Source organism: Gekko japonicus, unplaced genomic scaffold (assembly GCF_001447785.1).
Source record: "Gekko japonicus isolate JY-2015 unplaced genomic scaffold, Gekko_japonicus_V1.1 scaffold424, whole genome shotgun sequence".
Classification (NCBI taxonomy): Eukaryota; Metazoa; Chordata; class Lepidosauria; order Squamata; family Gekkonidae; genus Gekko; species Gekko japonicus.
The window spans coordinates 225,840-246,672 of NW_015165247.1; the positions used below are offsets into that span (position 1 = coordinate 225,840).

Genomic DNA, 20,833 nt, shown 5'->3' on the forward strand with positions numbered 1-20,833 from the left:
GGGGGGGGGATTCGGGCAGGCTCCCAGCCAATGTTCCCTCTAAGCAGTGGAGTCTTGTAGGCAAAAATGCTACTTTGTGAGCTGCTGGCATTAAAGTTGTGAGTGAGCGATTTGGCTACTGGATAAATTAGTTTGCTCTGGAGCCCCATCCTTCCTGAGCTAAGACAAAAATGTGTGAGCTGGAGACTAAAAAACTGTGAGCTAGCTCACACTAACTCAGCTTAGAGGGAACACTGCTCACAGCCCCCAGGGAAACGCTCCCCGGGCCCGGGCCGTTCGCAGGCTCTTAAGAGAACATAGGAGAAGCCATGTTGGACCAGGCCAATGGCCCCTCCAGTCCAACACTCTGGGTCACACAGTGGCCAGAACCCAGGGGCCATCAGGAGGTCCACCAGCGGGGCCAGAACTCCAGAAGCCCTCCCACTCTTGCCCCCCCCAAGCACCAGAAATACAGAGCATCACTGCCCCAGACATAAGAACATAAGAGATTCTATTTCTCTCTTGCTCCCAATTGCAAGACTAGATCTCATGGGTGGAAATTACAAGGGAGTCATTACCGGCTAAATATCAGGAGAAACTTCCTAGCTGTAAGAGTGGTTGAGGAGTGGAACAGACTGCCTCGGGAGGTGGTGGGTGCTCCTTCGTTGGACGTTTTCAAGCGGAGGCTGGACAACCCTCTTTCGGGTATGTTGTAGGGCTCTCTTTCGGCTGTGCTCCTGCAGAGTGCAGGGGGTTGGACTAGATGACCTGCAAGGTCCCTTCCAACTCTCACATTCTATGATTCTATGAGGAGGTGGATTGATTCCGTCAAGGAAGCCATGGAAGACCTCAGTCTGCCAGACCTGAGAATGGCTGTGAATGGCAGGACGTTTTGGAGGACATAAATTCATTGGGTTGCCCGAAGTCAGAGGTAACTTGACGGCACTTAGCACACACCCACGTGCTTGTAGATTCAGGTGGGTAGCCATGTTTGGTCTGAAGCAACAGAACAAAGTTTGAGTCCAGTGGCACCTTAAAAACCAACCAAGTTTTATTCTGGGTATAAACTTCCCTGTGCATGAAGAAGGGGTGCATGTGGACGAAAGCTTATACCCAGAATTGAACTTTGCTGGTCTTAAAGGTGCCACTGGACTCGAACTCGGTTCACACCTAGACGTAAAACAGGATTATCTGACAGAGGAAGCTTTGACTCCGGAAAGTTCACCCCCTGAAAATCTTTCTGGTCTCTAAGGTGCAATGCTCCCTCTAAGCCGTGGAATCTTGTGAGCAAAAATTCTACTTAGTGAGCTACTGGCATTAAAGCTGTGAGCGGGCGATTTGGCTGTTGTGTACATTAGTTCGCTCTGCAGCCCTCCTTCCAGAGTGAAGACAAAAATGTGTGAGCCGGAGGCTAAAAAAGCTGTGATCTAGCTCACATTAAATCAGCTTAGAGGGAACACTGGCTCCTGAGCAATGCTCCCTCTAAGCTGTGGAGTCTTGTGAGCCAAAATCCTACTTTGTGAGCTGCTGGCATTAAAGTTGTGAGCAAGCAATTTGGCAGCTGCATAAATCGGTTTGCTCTGGAGCCATCCTTCCCTAGTGTGGTATATTCAATCTGACCAATGTATGTATGTGAACTCTGTCATTGAAACACCATGTGAAGCTTTCATCCTGGGCTAGGATCCTAATCCCTCACTTGTAATTGGTAGCCCAGGAAGAGCCGACCAATCACCAACAGCCAGTTCCAAGAGTGGAAACTATTGTGATTGGACTTTATCCCTGCAACCTCATAGGTTGATATTGTATAATAGGGCGTGGCTACATTAGCCGGGAGAGTTTAAAAGTAGAACAGCTTCAATGTAAAAGCTGTTCTGGCTATTCATGTTGATCTGTTTGGAGTTGAGTTACGAGTTGCTGAATAAAGCTGATCTTTTGCTGAAATCACTCTCTGACTCATTGTTAAGTAGCCGACTTAACAATTGGCGACGAGGATGGGATTTTAAGGCGGGTAGGCAGCCCCGCTTAAAAGAATCCCACGACAGACAACAGCGAGCATCGCTCCGTGGCCGATCAGCCACACGCACCACCTGATCTGGTGGAAGCGCCTGCAATGATGGCCAATAGCCAGAAGTTCGAGGCATTCGAATCCACAACCAAGGACTGGGATGTTTACCTGACGCGGTTCGAGTTCCACCTCGAGGCGAATGACATCGCGACCAAAGCTAAGAAGCGGGCATCCCTCCTGAGCTCTTGTGGCAAGAGCGTTTTCGACATTGCCTGGTCGCTAGTTGCACCAGCGGACATCAAGACAGTGCCGTTCAAGGACTTGACGGAGAAGCTGAAAACTCACTTCTCACCTCAGCCTTCCAAGATTGCCTGCCGGCACGCTTTTTATAAAAGAAGTCAGGCAGCCAACAAGTCGGTGGCTATGTGGCAGCGTTGGGCAAGGCTGCACGACCCTGCAACTTCGCAGACATCGAGGAGGCCCTCCGAGATCGGCTGGTGTGCGCCATGAGGGACGAACGGCTACACCAGCGTTTGTTCGCCTGCACCACCTTGACTTGGGCTGTTGTCTACACCGAGGCCGTCGCCGCGGAGGCAGCCGACAAGTCCACGAAAGAGGTCCGCCAGCGGTTGGCGTCCACAGAGCAGCATGTGCACCATTAAGCTTCCAGCAACGAGGCCGATGACGCTAACGAGGACATTTACGCCGTGAAGGCGGGAGCCGACAAACGGACCAGAATGAAGCTTACAGCCAGCACAACATGCGCCGGTTGTGGCGGGAAACACACTCGCGACCAGTGTTGGACCAAAGACGTCGTCTGTCGAGCGTGTGGCAGGAGGGGCCATCTGGCACGAGTCTGCAGATCGCAGAAGAAATCATCACCAGCAGGGGTCGTTTCGTAGAAAAAGAGCTAGGGGAACTCATTAGCATAACTCATTAGCATATGCCACACCCCCTGACATCACCGGAAGTGTGTCCTAAGGCCACACCCCCTGACACCACCGGAAGTGTGTCATAAGGCCACACACCCCGCCCCCAACGGTCCCGGCCACCGCCGGCGGCCTTGCAGCTCCACTGCCGAGCCCCATGAGGGGCCCGGCGGTGGACCTGCAAGGCCGGCGGGAGTGCAAGGAAGCCCGGCATCGTCACCGAGGAACCAGCGCTCACAAGCAGCGGTCAAGGAAGCAAGCTGTCAGATGACAACGAGCCTGTCATCCGCATCGACCGCCCTTCGCACCGGGGGTCAGGGGAAGATCCACGTCACCCCCCTCCTAAACGGCGTTCCGTGCAGCATGGAGGTCAACTCCAGATCATCAGTTACAGTGATCTCCACGAAAACGTTTCCAACCCGAAGTCGGCGGCGGTTGAAGCCAGCGGACAGGCGGGTATCAGATTTTCAGGGAAAACGTATTCCTCTGGCGGGGAGGGATACGTTCAATGTTGAATTTAAGGGGAAATGTGTTCAGTTATCACTGTTGGTTGCTGAAAGGGACCGGGTTAACCTGCTTGGCCTGGATTGGTTCGAACCCCTGGGTATTGGCATTACAGGTGTGAATACCGTTACTGAAAATAAATGGGCATTGTTGTATGCTGAGTTCCCTGAAGTGTTTGGGGGTGGCCTGGGAAGATACAATGGGCCCCCCATATCGTTTGAACTGGATCCCTCCGTGACCCCGATTCGATTAAAATATCGAAAGATGCCCATCTCGCTCAAACCCCAGATCGAAGCAGAGCTGGACAAGCTGATCGACCAGGGGGTACTTGAGCCGGTACCATTTAGCAGGTGGGAGACACCCATAGTCATACCTGTTAAACCTGACGGGTCTATAAGGATTTGTGCTGACTATAGGTGCACCCTTAATCGTGCCTTACAGCAGCACTCATATCCTGTACCCATCATCAGCCACATCCTGGCGGGAGGGAAAATATTTGCAAAGCTTGACTTAGCTCAAGCATACCAGCAGCTGCCAGTGACCAAGGAGGCAGCTGAGGCCCAGACGATAGTCACACACCGATGGGCCTTCAAGGTAAAGAGACTCCAGTTCAGAGTTAATGTAGCCCCAGGGATTTTTCAAGGTCTCATGGAAGGATTACTCAGAGGGGTGCCTGGCACTGTTCCATACTTTGATGACGTACTGATTGCAGGGGGATCAGAAAAAGAGCTGATGGAACGAGTATGGACAGTGCTGGAGCGGTTTAAGTCTGCTGGCCTGAAGGTAAAACAGTCAAAGTGCTTTGTGGGGGTCCCGAGTGCGGAGTTTCTGGGGTTCCGATCGACAAAAGTGGTGTCCACCCCACTGAGGACAAACTGGCGGCTATTAAGAGTGCCCCACGACCCCTCAACAAAAAAGAGCTCCAGTCCTTTCTAGGACTATTAAATTTCTACCACGCTTTTCTGCCACACAAAGCGTCAGTGGCAGCGCCTTTGCATGCGCTCCTTCACAAGGACGCAAAATGGAAATGGGGCTCTGAACACGAGCGGGCGTTTGACGGCGTTAAGGCCTTACTGTCGTCTAATGCTGTCTTAACGCACTACGGCGAGCAGAAGCTGTTAGTGCTTGCAACTGATGCCTCTCCGTTTGGGGTGGGGGCGGTACTTAGCCACTTAATGCCGGACGGCAGTGAAGCCCCAATTGCGTTCTATTCAAAATCGTTATCTGCAGCGGAAAAGAATTACGCTCAGATTGATAAGGAGGGGTTAGTACTGGTATCAGCGGTAAAGAAATCCCATGACTTATGGGCGGAAGTTTCTTTTTGTGACAGATCACAAGCCCTGTTGGGAATCTTTGCCCTGGACTGGCAAATTCCAAATATCCTGTCCCCTCGAATGTTACGGTGGGCCATTTTCCTCACCGCATATGACTATGACTTTGAACACCGGCCGGGCAAGGCGATTGGACACGCAGACGCCCTCAGTCGCTGCCCTCTACCCAGCCAGGACTTGGACCCTGCTCCAGCTAGCACGGTGCTAGCCATCGACGAACTGCCTCAAGCCCCAGTCTCCTCCATGGACATTGCTGCTGTGACAGCGAAGGACAATGTACTTGCCTGCGTTTTAAACTGGGTGTGGAGGGGGTGGCCAGCAGGGACTGTGGAGCCAGAGTTCAAATCGTTCGGTGTGCGCCAAAATGAGTTATCCATCTCAAAGGGTTGCGTACTTTGGGGGAACCGGGTAGTCGTGCCAGGGAAACTCAGGGAGAAAGTCCTGGAATCCCTCCATGAAGGCCATCCTGGGATGATACATATGAAGGCGCTGGCACGGGGGTATGTTTGGTGGCCCGGCTTAGACGTCGATATCTAAGAGTGGGTGAGGGTGTGTATGCCCTGTCAACAGGCCAGGCCCGAGCCTCCTACCGCTACACCGCAGAGATGGGAATCTGCAGGAAAGCCATGGTCCAGGCTTCACCTGGATTTTGCGAGGCCTGTTCAGGGACAAATGCTTCTTTTAGTTGTTGACGCGTACTCGAAGTGGCTGGAGGTTGCACACATGCACTCCACCTCTTCGATCGCCATCATCAATGTGCTGCGCCGTTTGTTCTCCACCCACGGGCTACCAGATGTGCTGGTGAGTGACAACGGCACGCAGTTTACCTCTAGGGAGTTCACTCAGTTCCTAACCGATAACAAGATTCGGCACCTGACATCGGCTCCCTTTCACCCAGCCTCTAACGGCCAAGCGGAGAGAATGGTCAGGACGACCAAAGAAGCCCTGAGCAAACTTACACAGGGCGATTGGGGGGTAAAACTGGCCTCGTACCTTCTACGCCAGCACGTTACCCCTTGTTCAGCCACAGGCCGCAGCCCGACCGAGCTGCTGATGGGGCGTCGCCTCACCACGCTTTTAGATCGGTTACACCCAGATCTGAACGATCTAAGGCCCCAGCAGCAGAGTGCACTTGGAAAAGTTCGCACTTATGAGAAGGGTGACACGGTTTTCGCGAGAAGTTATTCAGAGAAATTATCCATGGCTTCCAGCCATAGTGGGGGAGGTAATTGGTTCACGCATGTACGTGGTCGAGCTTGCAAACGGACGCAAGTGGCGACGCCACGTAGACCAGCTTAGGCAGCGGTGGGCAAAGGAAAGCCTAGACTCCCAGCCGGCTGCGTCTCCCGAACCAGAGGACCGACCCCAATCTCCGACCAGGGAGGTGAATACTGCGCTGCCCAGTACTGTCCCCGAAGTAGGGTAGACCCCTACCTTCGAGGCTGCAACCCCAAGTGACACGGTACCTGACTCAGAAAACCAAGAGTCAAGCAGAGTCCCCCATGCTGAGTTGTGTCCTGAGCCTGCACGGCTGCGCAGGTCTCAGCGGTTGCGCCGTGCACCAACTTATCTTAGTATGAATGCTAAGGTGGTTTTTACTTAGGGGGGAGGAATTTGTGGTGTATTCAATCTGACCAATATATGTATGTGAACTCTGTCATTGAAACACCATGTGAAGCTTTCATCCTGGGCTAGGATCCTAATCCCTCACTTGTAATTGGTAGCCCAGGAAGAGCCGACCAATCACCAACAGCCAGTTCCAAGAGTGGGAACTATTGTGATTGGACCTTATCCCTGCAACCTCATAGGTTGATATTGTATAATAGGGCGTGGCTACATTAGCCGGGAGAGTTTAAAAGCAGAACAGCTTCAATGTAAAAGCTGTTCTGGCTATTCGTGTTGATCTGTTTGGAGTTGAGTTACGAGTTGCTGAATAAAGCTGATCTTTTGCTGAAATCACTCTCTGACTCGTTGTTAAGTAGCCGACTTAACACCTGGCGAAGACAAAAACGTGTGAGCCGGAGGCTAAAAAACTGTGGGCTAGCTCACACTAACTCAGCTTAGGGGGAACACTGAACTGGACTCGAATCTAGTGCTACTCCTGCAGTGGCCGCCCTCTGAGCCTGAATTATTCAAGAGGGCTTTTGTTACAGAGCTAATAGGGCTGTCCTGTAACAAAATGGTTCAGAAAGACGCTTGGGTAAAGGGTTGGGGGGGGGGGGGGGGGAGGCTACCGTGTATAGCCCATGCTGTCTCTTGCCGGAAGGAGGACTCTACCGCTCAGTTTCTGCATCGATTAACGAGCCACGTCAGTGCTTACGCTTCATCTCAGCTCCGCTTTCAGACGTCCGGGTGGCTCCCCGTTTCTGCAATCCAAACCTTAATGCATTCTTCATTAGCTGCCCCATCCTGTTAATTGTCTTTGACTCACCGGCGCTGCGTAATCCACCTTGCGCCCCAGTAAGGCAGACGATAAATAATGTAGATCAATGAAACCACGGCTGCATGGGACCAGTTTGCAGCACACGTCGCCGTTGCGCCTCTTGGTCTTTCTGCTGCTGTTAATACTGTTTTTCTTCTTCGGGGTATCTTCACTCTATACCAGCATATTCCCACCCACCCGGTCCCCAGCAGTTGATGTAAGGAGGCGTTCTGGTAGGGGCCGCGGCAGCTCAAGGGGTTAAGACGCTGAACTGCAGACCAGAAGGTCAGTTGTTCGGCAGTTCGAGACCCGAGTGCTGCGTGACGGAGTGAGCTCCCGTCTCTGGCCCTGGCTCCTGCCAACTTAGCAGTTCGAAAGCAAGAAATTGCAAGTAGATTAAAAGGTACCGCTTCGGTGGGAAGGTAACAGCGTTCCGTGTGCCTCGGCGTTTAGTCATGCCGGCCACATGACCACGGAGAAGTCTTCGGACAGCGCGGGCTCTCCGGCTTTGAAACGGAGATGAGCACCGCAACCCTAGAGTCGGATTCGACTGGCTTTCGGGCAAGGGAAACCTTTACCTTTTACCTCTTGTTGTGTTCTCACCACCTGGAGGTTGGCGATTCCACCCCTCCGGCTGTCCCCCCCACGAAGGTCGCCTTCGCCCCCAAACAGACACAGAGAGGTGAACGACATCACTTCCAACAGTCAGGTTGCATTTTCTTTTTTATACATATATATATATATGCGCTTGGGTGTATCTATATATAAAAGAGACATATTTTTTTTAATTAGAAATGCCAAGTTCATTTCATAGATTTTATTTTGGAGTTTGGCCCATCCTTACTGAATAGGGGAAAGAAAGAAAATAAAAGAAAAAGATAGTCACACATCCCACCCCCACACACACAGGCGCGCACAGAGGGAGGGGGGAGAGACTGGGACATGCACAGATGTGTCGGGAACAAGGAGAAACGAGAGGGCGCGTTGCGGTGAGGCCGAGTGACCCTTGACACAGCTGTTTCTCTGGCCGGCTCTTCCAAACAGAAGTGGTAGCCGTTGGTTGTCCCCCCCCAATACCTGCCCACAAGCCCAGACATTTGACTGACGGCTACTAGGGCCCACCCCCCCAAAAAAAACCCCACCTCACCCCCCTTGTTCAGCTCATCCAACTCCCACAAAACCCCGTCCTGGACAGCACTGGAAGAGTTTGGAGGAGGCCCCTGCGTGACTCTTCACGTGCCCTGACCTCTAGAAGGCTCCTTTCCGCCTTCTTGGCACCACCACGCCGCCAGAGGATCGTGGTGACAGCGAAGGTCAGAGGGGGCGGCTCGCGGGTGACTGTAGCAGCTACTGGATGCAGTGGCCACTACCGGCGGCCAGAGGCTTCGCAGCACGTTCGGGGTTTTTCGACGGCTCCTGTGTGGACGGAGCCAAACCGCAAGGAGAGAGACGCGCTTCTGGCTCAGCCACATCCGCCAGAGGTGGACATGGGGGGCGGGACAGCTTCCCAGAAACTGGGGGTGTGTGTGGCTACTGGAGGGCAGCTCTCAGCCAGTGAAGTCAGAAAGGGGCTCCCTCCTTCCCAGTTTCCTCCCCGCTCCCGCCGAGAAGAGGGGCCGCATCTCTTCTTTTGGTGACAGCTAACGGGATCTCGGCCGACCTCGCCCCGGGACCTGTCCCCCCGCCCTCTGCAAAACAGAGCTGATGCTGTAGATCTTGCTGGGCTCACACACACCATCAACGACTCCCCCCCCCCCTCCCGCTCTTGGATCCCTTTGGCCACAAGCCTGGCTGACCCACGGCACGGCTGCATCCCCCCCCCAAAAGGGTCTCCTGCAAGGAGGAACCCGTTCGAAAGGGATAACAAACTCTAAAGTTGCAGGGAGCCAGGAAGGCAAAAGGGCCAGCGAGCGGGATGCCAAAACCCTCGGCAGACTCTCGGGGAATCTCCCTGCGAAGGCAGAGGAGCCAGCAGGGTTCTGGGGGATTTCACCGGCGTGGCTGCCGCGGCCTTCCGGGGACCCACCGCCTTGCAAACACCACGTTTCCGAAAGGACTCTGTGGGTCTTTTGTTTAAGCGAGAGACAGCCACAGGTCGAGGAATGTACTGGGCTGCCTCCCCTTTCTTTTTTCACCCGTCGGTTCCCAAACCCCGTCTTCGTTCCCTTCCTTCGGCATTCGCCTGGGCTGCATCCCGCGGATTGGTTCCGCAAATGGCACGCTCCCTTGAGGCGCGAGGAGCTTTCCCCGGGCTAGAGGGGAGCGCGCTGTTTGCGGAAGAGATCCGTGGGATCCCACTCAAGAGAAGAAAGAGATTCAGTAACCCCCCCCCCCAACTCCTATATCCAGGCACACAGAAGGAGTTGGGTGGGGTGGGACATGCAACAGAAAAGAAATGGGGGAGGAATGGGGCAAGCCCACGCAGATATCCCCCCTTCCCCCCACAGACCCAGGGCACAGCTTCATAACCTTCCAAAAGCCAGAGAAAGGAGCTCCACGTCTGCATCCGTGGAAATGCCTTTGGGTCACCCAGAGAGAACCAAGGAAGCGGTCGCTGTCTCAGCGGGTCGAGAACCAGCCAAGGGTGTGTGTGTGTGGGGGGGGGGGCGTGAGTTGAGGACAGAGAAAGAACAGAAAAGCCCCAGCCCCCCCCCAGCCCCCGGGCCCGATGATTTTTGAAATTCACATTGCAAATCGTCACATCTTTCAGGGTCTGTGCCCGGGCGGCGGCGCGGAATACCTTCGACGCGACGGGCAGTTCTTTCTCAGGATACCGGACCCCAAAATTAAAGGAGGCTGGCCACGAGATTCAGGGGGCCTCAACGTGGGGCCCGAGTCTGCTAACAAAGGGAGGCAAGGCTTCACGTACACTGGCAGGCAGAAGGGCAAAGGGAGGCCACATCGGTCTGCGTTCTGCGGCTGTCCTCTGCCGGGAGCTGGGAACTGGGATGACTGTGGCCGAGGAGGGGGCAGAGGAGACCAGGGAGAGCGTTCTCTTCTGGGCGCGGGGTGCGTGAGAGCCGCGGTGGGCAGCCCAGGCAGAGGATGAGTCGCCCGCTGTCCGGACAGACAAGAGGGGAGGGCGGGGCCCAGAAGGAAGAGGGCAGCGCCCACCGGCGGCTTCCCAGGGACTTCTGACCATCCCAGGAGCAGAACACCAGGAGGCGTTGGTGACGCGGCGTGAAACTAAACACGGCCCAGCGAGTGGGAGGCAACTGCAGAGAAGCCGAGCCGTGGACCGGGTCTCTGGAAATACGTTTAAGGTGCAAGACGGAAGCCCCCCCCCCCGAGCGGCCCCAAGAGTTCCGGGGGGCAGCACAGGAGGTGCTCCGGAGCAAATGTGTGTGTGCGGCCCAAACAAGCCCCTTGTGCCATCTGTGAGTTTGCATCCCAATGTGCAGGAGGAAAACGACGGGGCGGGTGGGGGCGGGATCCAGCCACCGGGCCAGATGCAGATGAAAACGTGCGCGGGGTTGGGTGGGTGGGGGAGGCCAGCTCACCGGCATTGGGAGGAGACAGAGTGAGGGCTCAAAAAGGGGGGCTTTCTGGGGGGGCTAAGCCCCCTGTTCGCACACATACCCCCCCCCCCCATCGACATTTGCCAGGCTGCCGGGAGAGGCTTCACAGGATGGTCAAAAGAGGTATAATACTGAAATAAAGAGCTGGAGGAAGGAGGGCGAGACAGACAGACAGACAGGCGGGCGGACAGACAAAGACACGAAACATGGTTTCCGGGCGTCCAGCGAGCAAGGGGCTCGGTCCTGGCTGGTTGCTTTAAAAGGAGAATGTCAACAGTTTCCCACATGATCCTTTGCGCGTTCACAGGAAAAGGGTTCCTACTGTTCGGGGCGGGGCGGGGTGTGTGTGTGTCCGTCCCCCGCCCCGTCCCCCACGGGAGTCTCGAGGAATCCGGTAATAACGGCGCCTGGCTCCGAAGCCCCGCGGCCCGGCATCCCTTGGCGGAGGGCGCGGAGGAGGGCGGCGCTTCCTCCTCTTCCCTCTCCGGGTCGGTTCCGGGGTCTCCGGCGGCAGGGGAGGAAGGGGGGGAGGGGAGGAGGCCGGGCGTCTCACATGATGCCATTGGTGAGGTACTGGAAGCCGTCGTAGAGCTTGGTGGTGAGGGAGCGCATGCTGCCGTCCACCATCTGCTCGACCAGCAGCTGGAGCTGCTCCTCCGTCATGTTCATGTGGAAGCGCTCCTTCAGGTTGCGGATGGTGCTGGAGCCGTGGAAGCAGGGCAGCTGGGAACCTGGCCGGGGGCGGGGGGGAGAGAGGGGGGCACACGTCAACAGACTAGACAGCTGGAGTCCTGTGTGCAGTTCTGGAGGACTCACTTCAAAAAGGATTTTGCGAGATAGTGGCACCTGGAGTCCTGTGTCCAGTTCTGGGCACCACATTTGAGGAAGGATGACGGCAAGCTCGAGGGTGTCCAGAAGAGGGCAACCAGGATGGTGAGAGGGTTGGAATCCAAGTCTTACGAGGAAAGGCGGAAGGAGTTGGGTCTGTTTAGCCTGGGAAAGAGAAGGCTTAGAGGGGACAGGATTGCAGCCTTCAAGTATCTGAAGGGCCGCCATGTAGAAGATGGAGCAGATCGCTTCTCTCTTGCTCCGGATTGCAAGACTAGGTCTAATGGGTGGAAATTACAAGGGAGTCGTTACCGGCTAAATATCAGGAGAAACGTCCTGACTGTAAGAGTGGTTGAGCAATGGGACAGTCTGCCTCGGGAGGTGGTGGATGCTCCTCCGCCAGAGGTTTTCAAGCGGAGGCTGGACGACCATCTTTCGGGTATGTTGTAGGGCTATCTTTCAGCTATGCTCCTGCAGAGTGCAGGGGGTTGGACTAGATGACCTTCAAGGTCCCTTCCAACTCTAACATTCTATGATTCTGCCAGAAAGCAGGGGTCATTTCCTGCAGGAGCGCACAGGAGCGGAGCTCCGGCAGTAAGGAGCCCAGGGGGTGGGCACATGCAACAAGCCCCGCCCCCTGCTCCCAGCAGCCCTCAGTCAGAGCAAGAAGCAGCAAGGTAAGTTGCAGAGCTCCCCCCAGACACCCAGTCCAAAACAGTCCAGTGGCATCTTTAAGATCAAGTTTTATTCAGGTACAAGCTCTCCCTCCTTTGCAATGACAGATCTGCACGTCCCCCCCCTGAGGTATGCTAATGAGCTCCTGCACCTCTTTTTCTACGAAATGACCCCTGCTGGCAGAAAGCATCATCATCCTCATCCTAAGAGCCAGTTTGGTGTCGGGGTTAGGAGTGCGGGCTCTAATCTGGGAGAACCAGGTTTGACTCCCCACCCCTCCTCCACATGCAGCTGCTGGTGTGACCTTGGGTCAGTCGCAAGTTCTTTCAGACCTGTTCTCTCAAGAGCAGTCCTCAAGAGAGCTCTCTCAGCCCCACCCACCTCACAGGATGTCTGTTGTGGGGAGGGGAAAGGAAAAGAGGTTGTCAGCCGCTCTGAGACTCCTCTGGGTAGTGAAGGGCGGGGCAGAAACCCAATCTCCCTCTCTCTCTCAGCCACAATGTATAGGTTGGAACCAGTGTTCCCTCTAAGCTGAGTTAGTGTGAGCTAGCTCACAGTTTTTTAGCCTCTGGCTCACACCTTTTTGCCTTAGCTCAGGAGGAAGGATGGGGCTCCGGAGCAAACGTGATTTATGCAGTAGCCAAATTGCTCACTCACAACTTTAATGCCAGGAGCTCACAAAGTAGAATTTTGCTCACAAGACTCCACAGCTCAGAGGGAGCATTGGTTGGAACAGTGAAGGGCGGGGTATAAATCCAATCTCTTCTTCTTCTTCTCCTCCTCTCAGCCTGCGTCCTTCGGCATCCTTAGTGCTTGTGGCGCCCTTTATTCAGGGGAGAGGGCCGCGGGCTGAGTGGCCAAGCGAAGGCTGGGCACGCAGAAGGTCCCCGGTTCAATCCCCGGCATCTCCAGTTCAAAGGTGAGGTGACAGACCTCCGCCCGAGACCCTGGAGAGGTGCCGCCACTCAGAGGAGACAGAGGCGGATAACGGGTCTGACCGGGGAGAAGGCAGCTTGACCGCATGCGGTCGCCTTATCCTGGATCAGAGCCTGGGTCCATCAGGATCAGAAGTGCCTTCTCTGACTGCAGGGTCTCAGGCGGAGGTCTTTCCCATCACCTTCTGCCTGGTACTTTTTAACTGGAGATGCCGGGGACTGAACCTGGGACCTCCTGCATGCCAAGCAGAGGCTCTGCCACTGAGCCACAGCCCCTCTTTACAGCTCTCCAGGGTCTCAGGCGGAGGTCTTTCCCATCACCTCCAGCCTGGTCCTTCTTAACTGGACATGACGGGGTCGGCGACTGAACCTGGAACCTCCTGCATGCCAAGCAGAGACTCTGCCACTGAGCCACGGCCCCTCTTTACAGCTCTCCATGGTCTCAGGCAGAGGTCTTTTCCATCAGCTCCCTGCCTGGTCCTTTTTAACTGGAGATGCCGGGGATTGAACCTGCGACCTCCTGCATGCCAAGCAGAGGGTCTTCCACTGAGCCACAGCCCCTCTTTACAGCTCTTCTGGGTCTCAGGCGGAGGTCTTTCCCATCACCTCCTGCCTGGTCCTTTTTAACTGGAGATGCCAGGGACTGAACCTGGGACCTTCTGCATGCCAAGCAGATGCTCTGCCACTGAGCCACAGCCCCTCTTTACAGCTCTCCAGGGTCTCAGGCGGAGGTCTTTCCCATCACCTCCTGCCTGGTCCTTTTTAACTGGAGATGCCTGGGACTGAACCGGGGGGCCTCCTGCATGCCAAGCAGAGGCTCTTCCACTGAGCCACAGCCCCTCTTTACAGCTCTCCAGGGTCCCAGGCGGAGGCCTTTCCCATCACCTCCAGCCTGATCGTTTTCGCCCGGGATGTTGAGGACTGAACCTGGGACCTTCTGCAGGCTGAGAAGGTGATCTAGCACTGAGCCAGGGCCCCTCCTGCTCTGGGTATGCGTTCACTTTTAATTTACACAAGCCTTCAGTGTTAAATTGTCAAGTTATCTTGCAGCTACTTCAAAGAGAATTCAGGCATCTGTGGCGTGCGAGCATAAACACCCCCCCCCCACCCAAATGAATGGTATCTGTTCCTCGGCCGACAGCCTTCACTTTCCTGCTACACCCAAGCCACTCCCTGCCCCCTCTGCTGCGTCCCAGAATCCTTTGCAACTCTTCAGAAACCCAGTAGGATGGTGGTGGGGTGGGGGGGACAGAAGGATACCTGGCCTAAGGCACCCGGTGACCCTGCCTGAACCCAGAGCCCCTCGGAGACAGACCCGGGGAGGGGACGGGGAAGCCCGCGGGTACCTTGTTGCATGATCTCCACGATTTGGACCACTTTGTCCATGTGCTTCCGAGCAGCAATCAGGCCCTGCAGCATCAGCATCTTGTAGTAGTTGAACATGTCGCCGTCTAGGCCTCCCATGACCTGGGCAACCAAAGGAGGAGGACAGTCAGACTGGGGGAGGGGGGACACACGCACGACCCCGGGGGCCTCCCGCGGGGACCCGGCTTCCAGCTCTTCTCAGATTCAGAGCTTATAGAAACGTGGGATCACGGGATAGGTTGTAAGTAAACCAAAAAATGACACTGATATTATAATGCAATCTATTCAGTAATTATTATCAAGCATTTATAGTTTGGTACAAATGACAAAAAACACATTCCAATACAAAATACACAAATATTTTAAGTGTCCTTGTAAGCACTCATGCTGCATTAAGCTTAATGTAAACAGCGATTTCAAGGTCTGCAGCAGAAAACACTCTTCAAAACAGACTGAATAAGCAGAGAGGAAAAAACGTATTTGACTGCTGCGGTACCTGGATAAAGGACCGAACACGGGTGTGGAACTGGCCCGTCAGAGCCACGGGAGCCACGGCAGTTGAATTGGAATAACTTACCTCTGTGTCAAAGAAAGAACTGTGCTAATCCATTGTGAGCTGTATTATTCCGAGGAACTTTCAGCACGGACAGTTTGATTGACAAGGACACTTTAAATATTTGTATATTTTGCACTGGAATGTGTTTTGAGAGAGCCAGTTTGGTGTCGGGGTTAGGAGCGCGGACTCTAATCTGGGAGAACCGGGTTTGATTCCCCACTCCTCCACATGCAGCTGCTGGGGTGACTGTGGGTCAGTCACAAGTACTCGAGAGAGCTCTCTCAGCCCCGCCTACCTCACAGGAGTGTCTGTTGCGGGGAGGGGGAAGGGAAAGGAGATCGTGAGCCGCCCTGACACTCCAAGTGAAGGGCGGGGTATGGATCCAATCTATTCTTCTTCTTCTTGTGTCATTTGTACCAAAATATAAATGCTTGATAATAATTACTGAATAGATTGCATAGTAATATCACGGTTGGTTTTTTTTTTTTTGGCTTACTTACAAACTCAGAGTCTGGCGCAGAGGAAAGCTTGGGCCTTTCCACCGAGGGAAACTTTTTGAACACACAGAGGAGCGAGGGGTGACGGCAAAGGACGAGGAGGACTCTCTTGCCCCCAGGGGGGATCCTCTTCTGCTCTCTCGTGGCTTCCAAGGTTATCGGCAAGCCGTCCGGGAACTTGGCACGGCTCGCATTTATGCTCCTCCCTAGAGATGTAAAATTTCCGGAAATTTTGAAGCTCGGAAAAAAACCCGTTTTTTTCCTCCAGTTTTTTTCCGGAAAAAAATGGAAATTTTTGGAAACATTTTCTAGATTGAAAGTCATTCTGTTACTTTAGGAACATAAAATATGACTATGGACCTTTTTACTTGGCATGAAATTATCACAGCTAGCATATTAAAAACATAGTATATCCAAACAGTTATTACAAAAAGAATACCCGCCCACATGCAAAAACAAAACGGAAACCTTTTTCTTTTCTCGTGACAATAGCACCTCCTAAAGGAAGAAATGCATCTTGTTCTTGCATTGGAGAGTTCAGTTTGTAACCTAGGACTTGCTTGTCCTCAGTGCACAGAAATTAGATCAATCTGATACCACACATATTTTTTAGAAATGATTCGGAAAATATTTGAACACCTTGTCTTAAAATATTTTATTCATCATGTTAAAATAAAACGTTCCATAATCAATTTTTTTCTTTTCTTTTTTCAATTTTTCCAATTTTTCAGAAAAAAACAAAAAAGGCTTCAGGAAAAAAACGGAAGAAACCCGGTTTTTTTCCCGGGCCTTCACATCTCTACTCCTCCCCATTGGAGGCATTCATGTCACACCCCACGTCAAGGGACGATTTTATTTTACTTACTTTTATTCCCTGTCTTTCTCTCCGATGGGGACCCAAAACTGCTTGCGTCATTCTCCCCGCCTCCGTGTTATCCTCCCAACAACCCTGGGAGGGCAGGGGAGGCTGAGGGCGTGCAACTGGCCTGAGGTCACCCAGCCGGCTTCCGTGGCAGAGCAGGGATTCGAAACCGGGTTTCCCAGATCCCAGTCCGATGCGCCAGTCAATGCTCCCAGTTTGATGGAGTGGTTAAGAGCGCAGACTCTAATCTGGAGAACTGGGGTTGATTCCCCCACTCCTCCACTTGCAGCTGCTGGATGACCTTGGGCAAGCCACAGTTCTGACAAGAGCTCTCCTTGAAAAAGAGCCATTTCTCTCAGAGCTCTCTCAGCCCCGCCTACTTCCCAGGGTGTCTGTTATCTAATCTGGGAGAACCAGGTTCAATTCCCCACTCCTCCACTTGCACCTGCTGGATGACCTTGGGCAAGGCGTAGTTCTGACAAGAGCTGTCCTTGAAAGGGCAGTTTCTGTCAAGAGCTCTCTCAGACCCACCTGCCTCACAGGGTGCTTGCTGTGGGGAGGGGAAGGGAAAGGAGTGTATAAGCCACTCTGAGACTACGAGTGAAGGGTGGGTGGGGTATAAATCCAACCTCCTCCCCCCCCTCTTCTTCTTCTTCCCTCTAAGCTGTGGGGATATTGTGAGCAAAAATTCTACTTTGTGAGCTCCTGGCATTAAAGTTGTCAGCGGGCGATTTGGCTGCTGCATAAATGAGTTTACTCTGGAGCCCTCCTTCCTGAGCCGAGACAGAAATGTGTGAGCCGAAGGCTGAAAAACTGTGAGCTGGCTCACACCGACTCAGCTTAGAGGGAACCCTGGCACCAACCGTGACACCACGCCGGCTCTCTGACGGCCTCTGAGCGTCTGCAAAATCCCCACTCTTCCCCCCCCAACTTACGTCAACAAACTCTGTGGTGAGCTTGAAAGCGGAGGTCTCGAAGCCGAGATTCCGGGGGGAGCTGGAGAGGATGAAGCCGAAGTCGATGTGGATGATGTGTCCCTCGGCGTCCAGCAGGATGTTGCCGTTGTGCCTGGAGAGGGGACGGATGAACAGTCCGCTCTCAACGGCACTGCGTTTAGACACCCCTTTGTGCGCGGCGCTGCAGGAAAGCTGGCCCGGATCCGCCGGCAGCACAAGCGGCAGCTTTGGGCAGGATAAATTATGGGGTGGCCCCAAGCGACCCTAGGAAAAAGCCACCACTGTGGGGGACCCAACTCTCTTCCGTCCAGCCCCGAAACTTTCGAGATCTGACGAGACCACGCCAGGCTGGACTATCCAGGTCTGGTATCGCAGTATACAATATACAGAAAGCAAGCAAGCACTGTACAAATGACACAGACCACAAGTGCCCAAAAAGTCATGCAGAAACAGTACATTTATATGACAAGAATAACAGAGGACCACATGTATCAGTCAAACCAAATTACATCGTATAACGTACAGGTCCATGAATAGTGCAAGTCCATAAATGGTACACAGAGAAGGACGAAGACTCCGGATTGTGATCTTCGTTTCGACAGCTCTTCTTCAAGACGTTCACACTACTTCATAAAGTACTCATGAATGTACAGAAGACTTTAAAGTGGTATATGGAGGAGGAAAAATCTTTAGCACAGCACTCACAGTGTATAAAAGCCTTCAGACCAGTAAGTATTACAGGAAAAAACTCAAGAGGCTTACCGACTATTGGAGAGTTTGTTCTATTGTTGATCGGGTGCCCGGCTTTGAATGATTACAATAGGATTGAGGTTTTTTCCCTGTAATACTGGTCTGAAGGCTTTTATACACTGTGAGTGCTGTGCTAAGGATTTTTCCTCCTACATATACCCCTTTAAAATCTTCTGTACGTTCATGAGTACTTCGTGAACTTCTTGAAGAAGAGCTGTCGAAACGAAGATCACAATCCGGACTCTTCGTCCTTCTCTGTGTACCATTTATGGACTTGCACTATTCATGGACCTGTACGTTATACAATGTAATTTGGTTTGACTGATACATGTGGTCCTCTGTTATTCTTGTTATATAAATTTACTCTTTTTGCATGACTCTTTGAGCACTTGTGGTCTGCGTTATTTGTACAGTGCTTGCTTGCTTTCTATCCAGGTCAGGGCCAGAGGTGTTTGTCCGTTTACATATTTTATTGGATTTATATCCCACCCTCCCTGTACATCAGGCTCAGGGCGGGTTCCATCAAACACGATATACAAACAATTAAAAAACCAATTAAAACACAGCTGATAAAATACAATAAAATTCCTATATGCTAATCAGTGCCCCAACAGATGAGGTTTACTTCAAATTGGAGTTCCCAGATAGTAATACAGAAGAAGAGAGAGATTAAGAACATAAGAGACGCCAATGTTGGATCAGGCCAAAGGCCCATCTAGTCCAACACTGTCACACAGTGGCCAAAAATACCAGGTGCTATCAGGAGGTCCACCAGTGGGGCCAGGACATTAGAAGCCCTCCCACTGTTGGCCCCCCCCAGCACCAAGAAGACAGAGCATCACTTGCCCTAGAGTCCCTACCTATACCTTGTGGCTAATAGCCACTGATGGACCTCTGCTCCATATGCTTATCTAATTACCTTTTGAAGCCGTCCATGCTTGTAGCCACCACCACTTCCTGTGCCAGTGAATTTCATGTGTTAATCACTCTTTGGGTGAAGAAGTACTTCCTTTTATCCATTCTAACCTGACCGCTCAGCAATTTCATGGAGTGCCCACGAGTTCTTGTATTGTGAGAAAGGGAGAAAAGTACCTCTTTCTCTACCTGCTCTTTCCCATGCATCATCTTGTAAACCTCAATCATGTCACCCCTCAGTCATCGTTTCTCCAAGCTAAAGAGCCCTAAGCGCTTTAACCTTTCCTCATAGGGAAAGTGTTCCAACCCTTTTATCATTGGATTTTATACCCCGCCCTTCACTACCCGAAGGGGTCTCAGAGCGGCTTACAAACTCCTTTCCCTTCCCCTCCCCACAACAGGCACCCTGTGAGTTAGGCGGGGCCGAGAGAGCTCTTCGAAGACTGCCCTCGAGAGAACAGCTCTGAAAGAACTTGTGACTGGCCCAAGGTCACACCAGCAGCTGCATGTGGAGGCGTGGGGAATCAAACCCGGTTCTCCCAGATTAGAGTCTGCGCGCCTAACCACGACACCAGACTGGCTCTGACCCACTGAGAGGGAGGCCCAAAAGAGGTGGGGGATGGGACGGTTGCCGCCTCATCTAAATGCCCGGCGGAAGAGCTCCGTCTTGCAGGCCCTGCAGAACTGTAAAAGGTCCTGCAGGGCTCTGCTCTCTTCAGAGGGGGTCTGCCATGGCTTGCCTCTGTGTAGCAACCCCGGACTTCCTAGGTGGTCTCCCATCCGAGGATAGATTCAGGTGTGGTAGCCGTGCTGATCTGATCTGAATCGGCAGCATCCAGGGGCACCTTGAAGACCGACAAAGCTTTATTCCGGACATAAGCTCCTGTTGGGCGTGCACACAGAAAAGCGAATACCTTGAATAAAGCTTTGTTGGTCTTCAAGGTGCCACCGGACTCGAACTCTGCCCCCCTCCAAGGACTAACCGAGGCCCACCCTGATGAGCGTCCAGGCTCCGATGAGACTGGGCCACGCTGGGCTAACCATCTTGTTAATAAAAACGCTTCAAAAGGCAAGAAGAAGAAGAAGGAGAAGGAGAAGGAGAAGAAGGAGAGGGAGAAGGAGAAGGAGGAGAAGAAGGAGAAGAAGGAGAAGGAGGAGAAGGAGAAGAAGAAGGAGAAGAAGGAGAAGAAGAAGAAGAAGGAGAAGGGGAAGGAGGAGAAGGAGAAGAAGAAGGAGAAGAAGGAGAAGGAGGAGAAGGAGGAGAAGAAGGAGAAGAAGAAGGAGAAGGAGAAGAAGAAGGAGAAGGAGAAGAAGGAGAGGGAGAAGGAGAAGAAGGAGAAGGAGAAGAAGGAGAAGGGGAAGAAGGAGAAGGAGAAGAAGGAGAAGAAGGAGAAGAAGAAGGAGAAGGAGAAGAAGGAGAAGGAGAAGAAGGAGAAGAAGGAGAAGGAGAAGAAGGAGAAGGAGAAGAAGGAGAAGGAGAAGAAGAAGGAGAAGAAGAAGAAGGAGAAGAAGAAGGAGAAGAAGGAGAAGGGGAAGAAGGAGAAGAAGGAGAAGAAGAAGGAGAAGAAGAAGAAGGAGAAGAAGGAGAAGAAGGAGAAGAAGAAGGAGAAGAAGAAGAAGGAGAAGAAGGAGAAGGAGAAGGAGAAGGAGAAGAAGGAGAAGAAGAAGAAGAAGAAGGAGAAGAAGGAGAAGAAGAAGGAGAAGAAGAAGAAGGAGAAGAAGAAGGAGAAGAAGGAGAAGGAGAAGAAGGAGAAGGAGAAGAAGGAGAAGGAGAAGAAGGAGAAGGAGAAGGAGAAGAAGGAGAAG

General features: G+C 53.0%; 1 protein-coding gene across 1 annotated transcript in view; it reads right to left on the reverse strand.

The window, feature by feature from the left end:
• Window positions 1–7,885: 7,885 nt before the first annotated feature.
• PI4KB (phosphatidylinositol 4-kinase, catalytic, beta) overlaps window positions 7,886–20,833 on the reverse strand; it is a 92,677-nt gene continuing 79,729 nt past the window's right edge. Inside the window, exons 12-14 of the mRNA XM_015410092.1 lie at window positions 17,342–17,474; window positions 14,473–14,593; window positions 7,886–11,419 (exon numbers count right to left, since the gene is read on the reverse strand). Of these exons, the coding sequence (XP_015265578.1) occupies window positions 11,238–11,419; window positions 14,473–14,593; window positions 17,342–17,474 (436 nt within the window). The 3' untranslated portion in view covers window positions 7,886–11,237. The remainder of the gene's footprint in view (window positions 11,420–14,472; window positions 14,594–17,341; window positions 17,475–20,833) is intronic.